This window comes from Castor canadensis, chromosome 13, assembly GCF_047511655.1.
Source record: "Castor canadensis chromosome 13, mCasCan1.hap1v2, whole genome shotgun sequence".
NCBI lineage: Eukaryota > Metazoa > Chordata > Mammalia > Rodentia > Castoridae > Castor > Castor canadensis.
Window position 1 is genome coordinate 65,596,857 of NC_133398.1, and position 17,647 is coordinate 65,614,503.

The following is a 17,647-nucleotide window of genomic DNA, read 5'->3' on the forward strand; positions in this document are numbered from 1 at the left end:
GGTGATTTACTAAGCCAATGGCCCCTGAAAACAGACAGGAGTAGCAATACTTATCTCGGACAAAGTAGACTTCAAACTTACATTGACCAAATGAGATAAAGGACACTCCATACTAACAAAAGGTGAAAAAGACCAAAAGGAGTAACAATTATTAACCTATATGCACCCAATGTCAGTGCACCCAATTTCATCAAACATACTCTGCAGGACCTGAAAACATAACAGACTCCAACACAGTGGTAGAAGTAGGAGACTTTAATACCACCCTATCACCAATACATAGGTCATCCAAAAAAATAAATAAATAAATTCTAGAACTAAATCACACTATAGATCAAATGCACCTAGCTGATGTCTACAGAATATTTCATCCAACTTTGGCCCAATATACATTCTTCTCAGCAGCCCACAGAACCTTCTCCAAAATTGATCATATCTTAGGGCACAAAGCAAGCCTCAGCAAATATAAGAAAATAGAAATAATACCATGCATTCTATCTGAACACAATGCATTAAAACTAGAACTCAACAACAAAAACAATAGTAGAAACATGCAAACAATTGGAAGCTGAACACCACATTGCTCAATGATCAGTGGGTCATCAATGAAAAAAAACAGGAAATTAAAGGGTTCCTGGAAGTTAATGAAAATGAAAACACCACCTACCAGAACCTATAGGACACAGCAAAGGCAGTCCTAAGAGGAAAGTTTATAGCCATGAGTGCATATATTAAAAGGACACAAAGATCTCAAAACAATGACCTAATGCTACATCTCAAACTCCTAGAAAAACAAGAAGAAACAAAAACCAAAACAAGCAGAAGGAGAAAAATAGTAAAAATAAGGGCTAAAATTAACGAAATAGAAACAAACAAAAAAACCAAAGAATCAACAAAACAAAAATCTGGTTCTTTGAAAAAATAAACAAGATTGACAGATCCGTGATGAGAGAAAAAAACCCAAATCAGTAAAATCAGAAATGCAAAAGGGGAGATAACAACAAACACCACGGAAATCCAGGGAATCATCAGAGACTGCCTTGAGAACCTATATTCCAGTAAATATGAAAATCCTGAAGAAGTGGACAGATTTTTAGATACTTATAACCATTCAAAATTGAACCAAGAGGATATTAATCACCCGAATAGATCTGTAACACAAAATGAAATTGAAGCAACAACAGGGTCTCCCAAAAAATATGACTCCAGGACCAGATGGATTCTCTGCTGAATTCTATCAGACCTTTAAAGAAGAACTAATACCAATTCTCCTTAAACTTTTCCATGAAGTAGAAAGGGAATGAATACTATCTACCTCATTTTATGAAGCCACTATTACACTCATCCCAAAACCTGACAAAGACACCTCCAAAAAGGAGAACTATAGGCCAATCTCCTTAATGAACATGGATGCAAAAATTCTCAATAAAATAATGGTAAACTGAATCACATCAGAAAGATCATTCACCATGACCAAGTCGGCTTCATCCCAGGGATGCAGGGGTGATTCAACATATGCAAATCTATAAATGTAGATTTATAAATGTACTAGAGTACTTTGGTAGAAGCAAAGACAAAAAGCACTTGATCATCTCAATAGATGCAGAAAAAGCGTTTGATAAGATCCAACACCACTTCATGATAAAAGCTCTAAGAAAACTAGGAATAGGAGGAATGTACCTCAACATTGTAAAGGCTATGTATGACAAACCTATAGCCAACATCATATTTAATGGAGAAAAACTGAAACCATTTCCCCTAAAATCAGGAATGAGACTAGGGTGCCCACTATCCCCACACCTATTCAACATAGTCTTGGAATTCCTAGCCAGAGCAATTAGGCCAGAAGAAATAAAAGGAGTACAAATAGGTAAACTATCAAAATATCCCTATTTGCAGACAACATGATCCTAGATCTTAAAGACCCAAAAAACTCTACACAAAAATACCTAGACACCATAAATAGCTACAGCAAGGTGGTAGGATACAAAATCAACTTACAAAAATCATTAGCTTTTCTATATACCAACAACAAACAAATTGAGAAAGAATATATGGAAACAATTCCATTTACAATAGCCTCAAAAAAATCAAATACCTAGGAGTAAACTTAACAAAGGATGTGAATGACCTCTACAAGGAGAACTACAAACCCCTGAAGAAAGTGATGGAGGAAGACTACAGAAGGTGGAGAGATCTCCTGTGCTCATGGATTGTTAGAATAAACATAGTGAAAATGGCTATACCACCAAAAGGGATTTACATGTTTAATGCAATTCCCATAAAAATCACAATGACATTCATCACACAGATTGAAAAATCTACCTTAAAGTTCATTTGGAAACACAAGAGACCACAAATAGCCAAGGCAACACTCAGCAAAAAAAGCAATGCTGGAGGTATGACAATACCTGACTTCAAACTATATTATGAAGCAATAGCAATAAAAACACCCCATGGTACTGGCACAAAAACAGATATGAAGACCTGTGGAACAGAATAGAGGACCCAGATATGAATCCACACAGGTATGCCCACCTTATTTTTGACAAAGGCACCAAAGACATACGATGGAGAAAAGACAGCCTCTTCAACAAATGTTGCTGGGAAAAGTGGTTGTCTGCCTGCAAGAAACTGAAACTAGATCCAGGCTTATCACCCTGTACTAGTATCAACTCAAAATGTATCAAGGACCTTAATATCAGACCCGAAACTCTGAAGTTATTACAGTAAAAAGCAGGGAATACTCTGGAAGCAATAGGTATAGGTAAGTACTTCCTCAATAGAACCCCAGCAGCTCAACAAAAAGAGAAAGGATAGACAAATGGGACTACATAAAATTAAAAAGCTCTGTACAAAAAAAGAAATGGTCTCTAAACTGAAGAACCCACCCACAGAGTGGGAGAAAACATTTGCCAGCTATACATCAGACAAAAGACTGATAAGCAGAATATACAGGGAGCTCAAAAAACTAAACTCTACCAAAATCAATGAACCAATAAAGAAATGGGCAAGTGAACTAAAACAAAACTTTCTCAAAAGAAATTCAAATGGCCAAAAAACACATGAAACAATCCTCACTATCTCTGGCCATAACAGAAATGCAAATCAAAACCACACTAACATTCCACCTCACCTGTTAGAATAGCTATCATCAAAAACACCACCACTAACAGGTGTTGGCGAGGATGTCGGGAAAAAGGAACCCTGGTACACTGCTGGTGGGAATGCAAGCTAGTGCAACCACTCTGGAAAACAATATGTAGGCGTCTTAAAAATTTAAACATAGACCTGCCATATGATCCAGATATCCCACTCCTAGGGATATACCCAAAGGAATGAGACTCAGGTTACTCCAGCGGCAACTGCATACCCATGTTTATTGCAGCACTATTCATAATAACTAAGTTATGGAAACATTCAAGATGCCCCACTACTGACGAGTGGATTAAGAAAATGTGGTATTTAATTAAGGAAATGCAAATAAAAACCACACTAAGATTCTACCTCACCCCTGTTAGACTAGCCATGATTAGAAACACCACCACCAACCGATGTTGGTGACGATGTGGGGAAAAAGTAACCCTCATACACTGCTGGTGGGAATGCGAACTACTACCAACCACTCTGGAAGAAAATTTGGAGTATTCTTAAAAATCTAAACATAGATCTGCCATATGATCCAGGAATACCACTCTTGGGAATATACCCAAAGGAATGCAACACAGGTTACTCCAAAGGCACTTGTACACACACCCATGTTTATTGCAGCACTATTCACAATAGCCAAGTTATGGAAACAGCCAAGATTCTCCACTATTGATGAATGGATTAAGAAAATGTGGTACATATACACAATAGAATACTACACAGCCATGAAGAAGAATGAAATCTTATCATTCGCAGGTAAATGGATGGAACTGGAGAACATCACCTTCAGTGAGGTTAGCCAGATCCAGAAGAACAAAAATCGTATGTTCTCCCTCATATGTGGACATTAGATCAAGGGCAAACACAACAAGGGGATTGGACTTTGATGACATGATGAGGTGATAGCACACAGGGAGGTATGAGGATAGGCAAGAAACCCCCCAAAAAACAAGATAGCATTTGATGTCCTCAATGCAAAGGGACTAATGCAGAAACTTTAAACCGATAGAGGCCAATAGGAGAAGGGGAACAGGAACTAGAGAAAAGGTTAGTTCAAGAAGAATTAATTTAGATGTAACACATATGTACAGGAAAGCAATGAGAGTAAACTTCCTATATAAGCTATCCTTATCTCAACTAGCAAAAACCCTTGGTCCTTCCTATTATTGCTTATACTCTCTCTTCAACAAAATTAGAGGTAAGGGCAAAATACTTTCTGCCTGGTAGTGAGGAGGTAGGTGGGGAGAGGGAGGAAGCTGGGGGAAAGGGAGGTGGTGGGGGGAGGGGGGGAGAACTGACCCAAACATTGATGCACATATGAATAAAAGAAATAAAATAAAAAGAAAACGTGGTATTTATACACAGTGGAATTTTACTCAGCAGTGAAGAAGAATGAAATCTTATCATCCACAAGTAAATGGATGAAACTCGAGAACATCATTCTGAGCAAGGTTAGCTCCGCAAGTAAATGGATGAAACTCAAGAATGTCATTCTGAGCAAGGTTAGCCAGGCTCAGAAGACCAAAAATCGTATGTTCTCCCTCATATTCGGACTTTAGATCTAGGGCAAATACAGCAATGTTGTTGGACTTGGGTCACCACGCTAAGGGGAGAGCACATAATGGGAGGAATGGGGATAGGTAAGAAACCCAAAACTTGAAAGTGTTTGATGTTCCCACTGTAGAGGAGCTAATACAGTAACCTTAAAGTGACAGAGGTCAATATGGGAAGGTGACCAGGAAGTAGTTAGGAGGTCAGGTAGAGATGAATCAATTCAGGTTGTAATACACTTGTGCATGGAAGCTATGCTAGGAATCTCTCTGTATAGCTATCCTTATCAACTAGCAAAAATGCGTTTTCTTAACATTGCTTATGTCTACTCTTCAACAAAATTGGACAGAACAGGTTCTGCCTGGAAGTGAGGTGGGGTAGAGGGTGAGGGAGGCGGCAGGGGATGGGGGGACGAATGGCCCAAACGATGTATGCACATATGAATAAATGAGTAATAATAATAAAAGACTGATGCAGTGGACTTGACAGAAATGAATTGTGAACAAAATGGAAACATTACCTAGATCTGCATCATAATTTGTATCAGATTCTTTTTGGCCTTACTTAGCACAGAGTTAACTATTAGCATGAGATTTATTCAAATTTAATTTCAGTCTCTGTTCCTCAAGCAATAAAAATCTGACCTTAAAAAAAAAAAAACAAAAAAAAAGAAAGAAAGCAAAGCTGGTTGGCAACAGACCTTCAAGGGTTTGGCAAACCAGCACCATGAAATAAACCACTATGTATGGTTCTGAAGTAAGGGAGTTACTAAGAATCTGAGTTAATCAAGATTAATTACTAGGGAGAGACAGACACCAAGAGTGTTGACTAAGAATTTTTAAGGGTTAGAGGTGTGGCTCAAGCAGTAGAGCACCTGTCTAAAAGCACTGAGTTCAAACCCCAATACTGGAAAAAAAAACGAAAAACAAAAAACAACTGGGGATGTGGCTTAAGTGGTAAAGCTCCTGTCCAGCAAGTGTGAGGCCTCGAGTTCGAGCCTCAGTACTGCCAAAAAAAAGAATTATTATAGAAAATTTCAATAAAACTCGAGAGTCTAGTATAATGATATAATGGTTTCCTATTGGACACTATCACTCAGCATGTTAGAGGTTTGAGAAACATTGTTTTAAGCAAATTTCAGATATAAAGTCATTTTCATCTGTAACGAGGAAGAACACTTTGATTTTTTTTGGAAAAAAAAGGTTTTTTTTTGAAAACTTACTGCTGTCCTAGACATGAAGGGTGGGAAAAAAGCCAAACCAAAGATGATTTCAAGGTATCAAATTTAGGTGAGGTAATAGAGAAAGTGAGGTCACCAATAAAAGGAAGAGAAATCAGGAAGTGAAAAACAGTTTGTGTCCCCCTCATCAAATTTCAAAGAATTGTAAGGTTTTCAAGTAGAAGGAGAGTGATCACTGAACTAGAGATGACAATGCCAACATCATAAGCATTAAGGGTGAGGTTGGTAAACTGAAGAAGGTAGATGAATTTTCTGAAGCATACTATACAGGGGAAAGGAAAAGCGCCATCCTCTGAGTTTTTTAAGGCAAGAAGAGAAATGCCACATAAACCAAAGGAGGAAAGAATTTTTGGAAGGAAAAATGACTATTTCAATATTTTCTATTTACAGGTGAATGCTATTAGTGCTCTCATGCAACATTAATGAAATTTTCAGAAAAAGCACAAGCTACCCATATGCTCAAAATCCTAAATTTGGAGGAACTCAAATCACCACTTCTTAATTTAAAAAAAAATCCCTTATATGTTCACTATTAAATGAAGACATGCCTTGCAGTAGCATTCTTGGTCTTTTTGCCCCACCAAATGTAACCAGTCTAACTCCTGTATTTCAATTTATTTTTTGGGGGGTAGGGAGCAATACCAGAGTTTGAAGTACTTTGCACTTGGTTAAGCAGGTGCTCTACCACTTGAGCCATGTCTTTAGCTCACTTTACTCTGGTTATTTTGGAGATAAGGGTCTCATTTTTTGCCTGGGCTTCCCTACACTGCAATTCTCCAATTTTACACTTCCTGCTGTAAATGGGATGACCGGTGTATACCACCATGCCCAACTTTTTTGAGACGGGGTCCTGTGAACTTTTTTTTTTGCCCAGGTTGTCCTGGAACCACAGTCCTCTCCAATCTCAGCCTCCTGAATAGCTTGGGATGTTAGGCATGTGCCACTGCACCTAGCTGTTGGTTGAGATGGGGTTTCACAAATGTTTCTGCCTGAGCTGGCCTTGAACTGTGATCCTTCCAATCTCAGCCTCCAAAGTAGATAGGGTTATAGGTGTGAGCCACCAGCACCCACCTTCAATTTACTTCTTTTTGTTTGTTTTGTTTCTGGCAGTCCTGCAGTTTGAGCTCAGGACTTCACACTTGCTAAGTAGGTAGTCTATCGCTTGTGCCACACTTCCTGACTTCAATTTACTCTTAATCTGCTCTTCACTCAGTTAATCATCTCTTTGAGAAAGGTCCTTTTAAAATGGGGTGCCCCATACTACTGATGCCACTGACTGCCCACCATATCTGACATATACAAAGTCCTTCACTTGAGTCTAATGTGAAAACTTCAAACATGATCAAAAGTATGGAGAAACGTACAAGCAACCCTGACAGTACCATCATTCAGATTCAGAGTTACCAAGAATTTGCCATAGTTGTTTCGTCCATCCCATTTCTCTTTTTAAATTTTATCAAGATATTTTAAAGCAAGATATCATGCCATTTAACCTCTATATATCTTAATATTCATTCCTAAAATATATGGACATTTTCTTTTATACCCACAATGATAATGAAATTAACTATTTTTTGGTGTTTTTCACAATTCATATTTAAATATCCCTAGTTAATACAACAGTGCTTATTTTTTTTTCCTTGGACAGTACTGGAAGTTTGAACTCAGGGCCTCACATTTGCTAGGCAGGCACTGTACCACTTGGGCCACTCCACTAGTCCTGTTTTTGTGATGCATGTTTTGAGATAGGGTCTGGAGGACTACTTGCCCTGGCTGGCTTCAAACTGCAATCCTCCTGAGTAGCTGGAATTCAGGATTCAGGTATGAGCCACCAGCACCTGGCTCAACAGTGTCTTTTTATAGTTGGTTTGAAAGAGGATTCAAAGGAGCTTACTGGCTCATTTCTGTAGTAACTCGGTTATCACATTTACTTCATGAATTAGCTTACCCATTGTACTTGGTGGTTATGGCTCTAAAGTTTTACTCAATCTAGAATTCTCTCCTTTTGCCCCATGCTATTCACATATAGCTGTCCTACAGAATGTCCTGCATTCTGCTTTCTTGTGGAGTAACTTAAGACTACACTCTCTTTAATTCCTGTGAATGGAAGATGGCTGCAGACACTTGATTCAATTTAGGTGAAATGTTTTTGGCAATAATTCTTTATATTATATCACGACATCTGGTTTGCCTATTTTAGATGCTATGAATGATTAATAATGCTTAGGAATGATGACCTGATCCCTTCATTATAAAGTTTCATGCAATAATGATCACTGCTAAATCAGTTATTTCTTTGGGGGCTGTAAATGATTTTTTAATTCCCACATTCCTTTCACATCTTTTAACTGGAATTTTGTGTAAAACAGAACTTTCCTTTATCAACTAGTACTATCTAGTTAAGAGTTTGCTGAGGAAACTGGAGCTGTTTTAAGGAAGAAAACAAATTATAAACTAATCTTCAGAAGAGAGACCAAGAAGGGGTCTAGAACAAATACATAGCTGGAGATATGGGAATACTTTGTAAGCAGAGGAGAAGCCACAGAGAAAGGTATGCAGACAGAAGGGAAAGTCAAGGAATGATAACTGTCTGTAAATATTTTAGGGATCATCAAGTAGAAAAGAAAGTTGCTTTTATTATTTTTGTTTCAAAGAACAGAGAAACAGGCGAGGCTGTTGTCGAATCAGATTTTAGAGCCTTACAAATAATAGCCTGTAGTGATTACAACTGCAGTTAAAGGGGCTCTTTTGTGAAGTAGCTGATTTCTCAATAACTGTATGGAGTGTTAAGGTTTAAAGGAAGTACCTTGATAAGAAGTAAAAGACAGACAGGGAAGTTAGGGATGACAAATAAAACTACACAGAATTTTCCTTTGACAACAGGCTCCCAGTTAACCTGAAGTTTGGAGATTGCTGGTGTAACAGAAGGAGCCTTGAAATAGGAAGCAATGCAACCTGGATCCTAGTGGCACCACTATATACCTGGTTACTTCAACTAGAAACTATGGGATTATACTTTCTTTTTCCTCATAACTAATCATGGATCCTACTATATTCTAAATTCATTCTACTTCTTCTCATCTTCTTTTTCCCTGCCCAAATTCAGGCCACTAACACCATTCGCTAGGATCATTATAATAGCCTCCTAGCTGCTTCCTAAGTTTTGCACCATTTCAGTTTACTTTCCTCCTCACAGTTAGAATAAACATTGTAAAGCTTAGCTCTAACAATACCCACCTTAAAACACTCTTTATTTAATATTAAACGTTTAAGTTTTCAATGTTATCTGTAAGACTCACATCCTTTTTCACACCCATGTTCCAGTCACTCTAAACTCCTTCCAACTTCCTGTGTGTGTCATGGTCCCTCATCTGTAGGTCTTTGCATTATTGTTCCTTCTGTCTGAAATTCCTCCTCTTTGCTTACATAATCTCTACTTATTCTTCATATTTCAACTTAAATGGTCTTACTTTTTGCTATACACATCACAAGAATTATGCATGTAATTATTTGTTTAATGTGAGCAACAACCATGTCTGTTTAGTTTGCCACTGAAACCCAACATAACTTCATACTAGGTATATTCTAGATAGTGTTTATTTGCTAAACAAATAAATAGTTCTAATGGTTACTTAAAGCATTAAAGACTGAGATGTAAACTCCAAAGAGCTCTGTTAATAGAATGGTACCTGCTGTGGCATTTTCAAGGTGATTCCATTCTCTGTACTCACTGATGTCAGAGTGACAGATACTACCAGGAAAGGGTGAGGAATGTAACGTGACATGGAAACCTCCTGAAGAACTTGAATACCAGCAGTAGTATTTGAACTGTAAAGACAAAAGAAACCCTCACAGCTCAATGACAAGGTTTTTCCCTTTTCTACTACTATTATATTTCATGATATGGAAGACCAAATGTCTTTTTCCTATTATCCTTTACTCTCTAAATAGCCTTCAATAAGGATTAGGGACTCAAAGAACACACTGGGATAAGAGACAAAGAGAGAGTAAAGTGTTGGAGAGGAGGAGAGAGAAGACAAAAATCAAAACAAACAAAAACCAGGGAAGAAGCTGTAAGAACAGAGATATTTAGGGGTAGGGGTAAAAAGAAAACTAGTTGCTTATGAAAGGATAAAGGTTTAAATGGCCATGCTCATAATATGCCTCAATTTTTTATGTCTGTATTACTCTCCAATCACTGAGCTACTTCAGCAAATATATACTACATGGTCATTAAACATACACATTTCAGAACAAAATACAACTCAAGAGGTGTGGTCTAAATGCTGCAAACTAACCAGATACAAGAATAAAAGACCAAATGTAGCAGCAGTAGGACTTTTTGCTTTTTTCTGCTTCAGTCTATAGCCGTCAAGTGCAGTGGAAATACAAGTCTAAGGACTTGGAAGTTATAGAACTCCTTCAAATTTCTCCATGTGCCTGGAACAGTTATTAGTCACAGATTATCAAAGCTGTGAAAACACTTAGTACCTAAGGGTTACCACAGCCGAAATTAAATTATTTTTTCCAATGTACCCAAGAAGATGAACTGAAGAAGTAGTTCGTAAGGCTACTTCTCCTTTCTTTTATCACAGCTACTATATAAATATTACTAATTAAAACTTTTTATGTTGAAACTAAATGTAATGGTAGAAAGGAAAAAGTGTTTTTGAGAAAACTGAAACAACAGAGGAAACATAAATAGCTGCAAAAGTGACTTGTCATATGCTATAACTTACCCATCAGATTTTCTTCCAATACTGTAAAGGCATATTGAACAGTCTGCTCTAAATACTATGACTATATCCCGGAAGACACTAAGCAATAATGTTTCTGCTTGCGCCTTGGTGACATGAGCAAAGGCATTGTCCAGATTTGATGTTCGTAAGTATACTCTGAGCTGAAGAAAATAAAAGAAAATTATAAAAACAAGATAGATGGTTACCAAGGATGCCTAAAAACTTTAGTCATGTTATTTTTTTTTTTAACCCACAGACTTTTTTTTCCCCCAAGTTATAGGAGTTAGAGGATCTATTAAAGGCATAGCAAGGTTTATATTTTGGCAAGCTAGGCTCACCAAAAGATGAATTTATCAAAACTGTGAATGTAGTTATTATCAGACATTCCTTTTAGACTTGTGTAATTAGACCTGATGAGCCTAGAAGTTTCTCAAAACAACCATATAAATCAATAAATCTCTTTAAGAACAGCCATTCTGGGCTGGAGGTGTGACTAGAGCAGTAGAGTACCTGCCTAGTAAGCAAGGAGCCCTGAGTTTAAACCCCAGTACCACAAAAACAAACAAGAACAGCCATTCTTTCAGAGAACAGTGGCTCATGCCTATAATTCCAGCTACTCAGCAAGTGGAGATTAGGAAGATCATGATTAAAGGCCAGCCTGGACGAAAAGTTAGTGAGAGCCCATTTCAACAAGTAAGTCCAGGGTGGTGTGTACTTGTTATCACAGCTATATAGGAGGCCATAGGTAGAAGGATCATGGTTTGAGGCTGGCCCTGGGTTTAAACGAGATCCTATCTCAAAAATAGTTAAAGCAAAAAAGATCTGGAGACATGGTTCAAGTGGTAGAGTGCCTGACCAGCACACTCAAGGCCCTAAGTTCAAACCTCAGTAATCATCCAAAAAAAAAAAAAAAAAAAGAGGGATTGTTATAATCTATTTTTGCTTTTAACTATTTTTTTTATTATCAAACTTTATAGAGAATATCTCATAGCTAAAATTCTTAGCAAAGTTTGTTTTCGGAGATAGGGTCTTGCTTATGTAATCCAGGCTGGACTCTAATTCATGAGTACTAGGATAGGAAAGGTTTTAATAACCTGGAACAGCAATCCTATTTGCTAAACTATTGATTAAAAAATAAAATGCTTTTAGTCTTTAGTAAATTATTTTCTATATAAAATTAGTTCTTATTAACTCTGAGATATAAAACTCTATTATTTCTGAGAGGAAAAAATTACCTCTTCTTGACGGTCACTTATGTTATAACATGCAAGGACCATAAAGTCATTCCACCAGGCTAAGCCACCAGTCACAATCATATTTTGCTCCTTAAAAGAAAAATTAAAATGTATTGACCTTAATTATGTTACCAGAAATTACAATGAAAATAACATAAAATCTTCTTAGGCTCATAGAAAGCTCACATTATTTCTGCTGTATTCTCACTCCCCTGAATTATTACTCTAGGACCTTTATTAATAGTAGTCCTATCTTTAAAAATAAGTATTCTGGTAAAGAAGCAAATATACCACTCAAAATAAATGAATAGCAGAAAGCATCATTATTCTCACATCCAAAAGACCCTGGTTTACATTCTGGGTTTATCACCATCAAATAAGTGACTGAATCCTAGTTTCTTTTTTATTAAATGGTAACAGTAGTGTCCTCAGTGGGTTATGAAGATAAATGGTAACAGTAGTGTCCTCAGTGGGTTATGAAGACAAATGAAATAATATACATAAAAACAACTTAAAGTGCCTGGTACACAAAATTAAATGTTAATTTCCTTCACTTTTCCTCTCATTTGATTCTTGCAAAATCCAATACATGTACTATATATGCAGTTAAATACACACACACACACACACACACACACACACACACACACACACACACACACAGAGACAGCAGACAGGGAATGATTACAAAGTTTGTGGAAATTTATTTCATCACATTTGATGACACAACCTTGAAGGTAAGATTAAATCCTCAAACTAAAGAATTATTACTGATATTAAGAATTAAAAATAAACCAACTATTTCAACATAAGAAGTTTATTAAATTATCAAGTACTTCCTCAAAATTGGCTCACAGACATTATCCAATATCAGTTTCTTGTATTTGTTTCTTTTTAAAGTAAATACTGATTTCAAAAAGACTAACCTGAGTAATGTTTCCAAAAAGTTTCCATTTTTTGGTGAGTAAAGAGTAATGCGCAAAACCAAACTTGCCAACCACAGCAATATTCTGTCCAAGTTTATCAATAGCTGAAAACTATTAAAAAAAATTAGAAACTTTTCCTTGTAAATCTATACAAATTTATTAGGTATAATCTGCTTAATACTATATAAGGTGATAGACTATAAATAAATGTTTGCTACATGAATTAAATACAAAATGTTAAATTTAAAAATCCAAATACAGTAATACTATAAAACATGTTAATACACTAGCAATCATAACTGATTAAGTATTAAAATTTTACTCATCAATAAACCCAGTGAGGGGCTCAATTCCCAGAAAGACTCTTGCAGCAACACTTAACAAAATAACAACTCACCCGTATAGGCCAATTGCTTTCTAGATAGGTACTGGAAATCTACAGAAAATAACATATCAGTTTGTTAAGACTTCTGAAATTAAAGCATTAACTTATCACAATATGAGATTCAGCTTCTTGTACAAAGTTTTAAGGTGCCCCAAGTAGTGGCTATCAGTAGCAGATCACTTGGAATGTAACACTTATATATGAGACAGTATTTCACACCTCTTATCAGGCTTTCTTCTTTTTTCCACATACCGCAGTTTGCTTGTTTGTAATATGAAACTCAATAAATATACATTGGCAAGAGAATTTTAGAGATGCACATATGAAGGAAGCCACGAATTGTGCAGATGAACAGTTTTGGTTTGCTGATGTAAACTATCACTGAACAACCTTATCTAATAAGATTATGGCCTCAGAGTTTTGATTTTAACAGAAATATTGTTATTACTTTTATATCTTTCTGATTTAAAGAGCAATGCTTATAAAATTAGACAATACAAAAACATATAGAGTACAAAATGAAATTCTGCTGTTCAGGGACAACTACCAGTTTATTGTTATTTTTTCTGAAAAAGCATCCATAAACATGTATGAGCATGTTTAAGCTACTACTTTCTATTAGTTCAACTTATTAATTTCTAAGAACCTTAATATGTTATTGATATTAAGTCTTTATCTGCAACATCAATGGTAAATATATTTTCCCATGTTCCATGTTATCTGTCTTATATCTTTACGTATTTTCTTTGTATCACTCTAACAAAACTTTTTTTTTCTTGTAAGTAACAACTGAACTCAGGGTTTCTCACTTGGTAGGCAGGTGTTGCTACCACCTGAGCCAGGCCTCTACCCCTTTTTTGCTTTGGTTATTTTTGAGATAAGGTTTTGCTTTGTGTCCAGACTGGTCCAAAGTGCAGTTCTCCTATTTATGCTTCCCCACATAGCTGGGATGACAGGCGTGCACCACTGTGGCCAGCCATTAGTTGAGATGAGATCTCGTGAACTTTATTTTGCTGCGGCTAACCTTAAATTGTGATCTTCCTGCTCTCTGCTTCCCAAGTAGCTAGGATCATAGACTTGAGCCCCTATCCCCTGCAAAATGTTTTTGGTGGTACTAGGTTTGAACTCAGGGCCATAACCCCATCCCAAAACTATTAAACTTAGAGAATCCTCTGTGGGATATCAACAGGGACTAAGTAAATACTAGGTCTATAGAGACTCTGATCTTTCTATTAGCCTACTAATTAGTTTTCATGAATACTTGGTGGGAGTGAAGTGTGAATTAACAGAACAGAACAGAACAGAACAGAACAAAGGAAGATTATTCTGTTCCTGGAATGAGAAAAACTTCAATTTACTCAAATTTATTTTAATTTTACTTAAGAAAGATGGTGACATATTTTAAAGAAGCAAAATAAAAAAGCCACAGAAACTGTAAAATTCAATAAAATTGTGTAATATGAAGAAAAAATGAGGATGAAGTAAAAACAATAGGCTGAAAACATCTATATTATCCTTGATAAATTAATTCATAAAACTGACTAATTACCTAGTAAGTCAACTTAAAATCAAACTAGGTTAATAGCTTTCAGTACATTGGAAGTTCTTAATCTCAGTGCTGGTCTGGAAAGTGTAACCGATATAGCATTAAAGGTAACTGTGATATATACTGGAAGCATGATATATGCAAGATACAGGCTTGAAGGAATATATAACTTGAATCTTATCAGATATGCTAAGCCTTCAGGCCAATTAACAAAATTTACCCTGACAGGCTAAATTAGTTCAGAATAATAGTAAATTTGAAGTAATTATTGAGTAGTAAAATAAAAGTTAAAAGCAGTTTTCTACAAGGCTGTTAAGTGAATTTTTTTAATTTAGAAAAGAACAAATAGTCACTTGAAATGTACCTGAGCATAACTGCATCTCCCCCTTCGTGGCATTAAAAAAAAAGTCATAACCTCTCCATACATTGTTGTTTCATTAGTCATGTGGGTGGATAATGTTGGAGTTAGGATCTCACTGCAAAAGTGGGTTCCAACATAAAGAGTTTCTAATCATGAGAAAGCAAAGTGAAATCTTATCAAGTGGTCAAAAACTAACAATTATCTATAGGAGAAAACTATTTTAAATTGCAAAAGTCTATGAAGTATAACAAACTGCAAATGGTGTATTTATTTTCAAACTCGAGATGTTAAGCTTAAAATTAAGCTTTATTTTTCACATAGTTTTCTTTCTGTTTGAAGATGTTATAAGACCAGAACAAAAAGTTGTGCTTTTTCTATTATCACCTTTATTGACCTATGTGTCATCTGAACTCTGAACTCTATACCTCATATTAAGAGTAGTACATGGCATACGTAAGGAAAGAGGCAGCTAATAAGTAATAAAGAAACTAAAGTGTCATGATGCACCCTTAGGGCACAAAAGCCATGCCACATCACTGGAAAACTAAGTGCTAAAGTACAGAAAGAATCTCTATCCTCTTTATCGAAGGATTTTCAAGTTTCTCTTTTCTGTCTTTCCTTCCTCCCTTCCTTCCTACCTTTCTTCAGTCATTCTGCTAAAACCCTGTCTCTTGTCTAGACTAGTTTGGTCTGTAAGTGGTGGGACTATGGGACCCACAGTCTCATCAGATTTGACCTATACCAAATACAATACCTGCATACTTGATAGACATTGCAGGGTGAAAGCAAATCATTTGTAAATGAAACAACCTTTAAAAAAACACCATTGATATCCTTAACATAGTACCTGATACACTGAGTATTTATCTCCCACATTTTATGAAGGTTATTCTTTTCAAATAGTTAGAGCCAAATTAACTATAAAACCAACACCTTCAGAATACTGGGCAATATTAATTAACACACTTTTCAGAAGTAAATGTTTACATTATACAATACTGAGCATTAAAATAAATGGCAGTCCAAGAAGGAATACAGCCTAAAACTAGAAGGCTTTTAACATTTTAAAAAATTCACATTGTGTTCCGTTACTTTTAAAATTTGTTAGGAAAACTAACTTTGAAATTTATAACCAAAAAAAAAAAAATCAAAATAAATTGAAAGGTACCATCTACACTGCCAACTACTAATCCTGTTTTTGACAAGAATGTACTTTTTTTGTTTTAGCTCAGGAAAAACATAGAAGCTAAGGAGTATAAGGTAGATAGCTTAAATTAAAAAAAAAAAACCAAACAGAAGGAGCATCAGAATAAATTGGAACTCACTGATGAACTCTAAGCTATACAATAAGCATACAAAGTAAAGTATAAATCACACAAAGAAATCAACTTTGATGGATCTAGAAAAGATGATATGCTGAAAGGGGAATCAGACACCCATGTTTTTTAGGAGTTGTCATTAATGGCTAAAAAGCTTTTGCTTTTGAAGGACTACCACTATGATGTATTGAATCGCGGGGTAGGGAATACTAGTAAACAAAGTATGGGGCAATTCCAAGTAAAACTATGGCCAAAAAGGCAAATTCTAAGTTTTAGCTCAAGGTCAGCAGTATATTATGATTCAACATTTAGTACCTACATTTTAAAATACACTAGAGTTGTTACTTTAATGTAGATCACAGTAAGGATAGGTCTGCCACCACTCTGTTGTGTGACATTGGGCTGAGCCTGTTTCCTCACGTATAAAATCCAGGTGTATTATATGATTGCTAAGGGGGTCCTTCCAGCTCTAAAAATTCTATGAGTCTGTTATAATTTTGGGAGTACAAATGTGGCATCATTTTTAAGCAAACTGAAAAACCTAGGTAAACATACTTAAAAAGTTCATCTTTCTAGATATCTTTAACTATCTAATGAACAGAATGACAGAGAATCTTACTAATATCTAAAGTCCTAAAATCAGTGCTGTTATGATTCCTTTCATGGAGTGCTTCATAGATGGCTAAGAATCACTGAATTTTTGAGCTGGAAGGAAATTCAATTTTGTTATTGCCTGATGGATTTTTGAGTTCCAGACCTACCTTCTTTGATCCTCTGCTCTACTTGGCTCTCTGGTAACACAGACCTGGCTAGGCAGAACTGGCATTGATGCTAGGTCAGTGTAGAATGAATAGTTCAAAGTATGGGGAAATGAAAATAGCAGAGAAATGGCTATAGGAGAGAAGGGAGTAGTGGAAAATTTTAGTTAAGGAAGTAGCTGATGCAGTTTTATTTAAAACTTGTTACTAATTATAAAATGGTATGTACATTGTTTGAGGCTAAGAATTTATTAATGTAAGCTAAATACATTATCTTTTAATGTATATCACATGTCAATGTAGGAGACATTCCTCCTTCAAACTTTCACTTAACGACCATTTTTCTGTCTCTCATCTCCAAAGTCAAGTGAAAATAAGCTGTAGTAAAAAACGAGTAAGATACAAATATAGAGAGAAGGTGGCAAAGGATTATGGAA

General features: G+C 35.9%; 1 protein-coding gene across 6 annotated transcripts in view; it reads right to left on the minus strand.

The window, feature by feature from the left end:
* Nucleotides 1-17,647, minus strand: part of Ric1 (RIC1 homolog, RAB6A GEF complex partner 1) — a 112,478-nt gene that overhangs the window by 13,899 nt on the left and 80,932 nt on the right. For all 6 annotated transcript variants that reach the window (XM_020159603.2, XM_074051922.1, XM_020159602.2 and 3 more), the window contains 5 exons: nucleotides 13,239-13,277; nucleotides 12,842-12,952; nucleotides 11,916-12,005; nucleotides 10,681-10,841; nucleotides 9,631-9,769 (listed from right to left, as the gene is read on the minus strand). In XM_020159603.2, coding sequence (XP_020015192.2) covers nucleotides 9,631-9,769; nucleotides 10,681-10,841; nucleotides 11,916-12,005; nucleotides 12,842-12,952; nucleotides 13,239-13,277 — 540 coding nt within the window. The remainder of the gene's footprint in view (nucleotides 1-9,630; nucleotides 9,770-10,680; nucleotides 10,842-11,915; nucleotides 12,006-12,841; nucleotides 12,953-13,238; nucleotides 13,278-17,647) is intronic.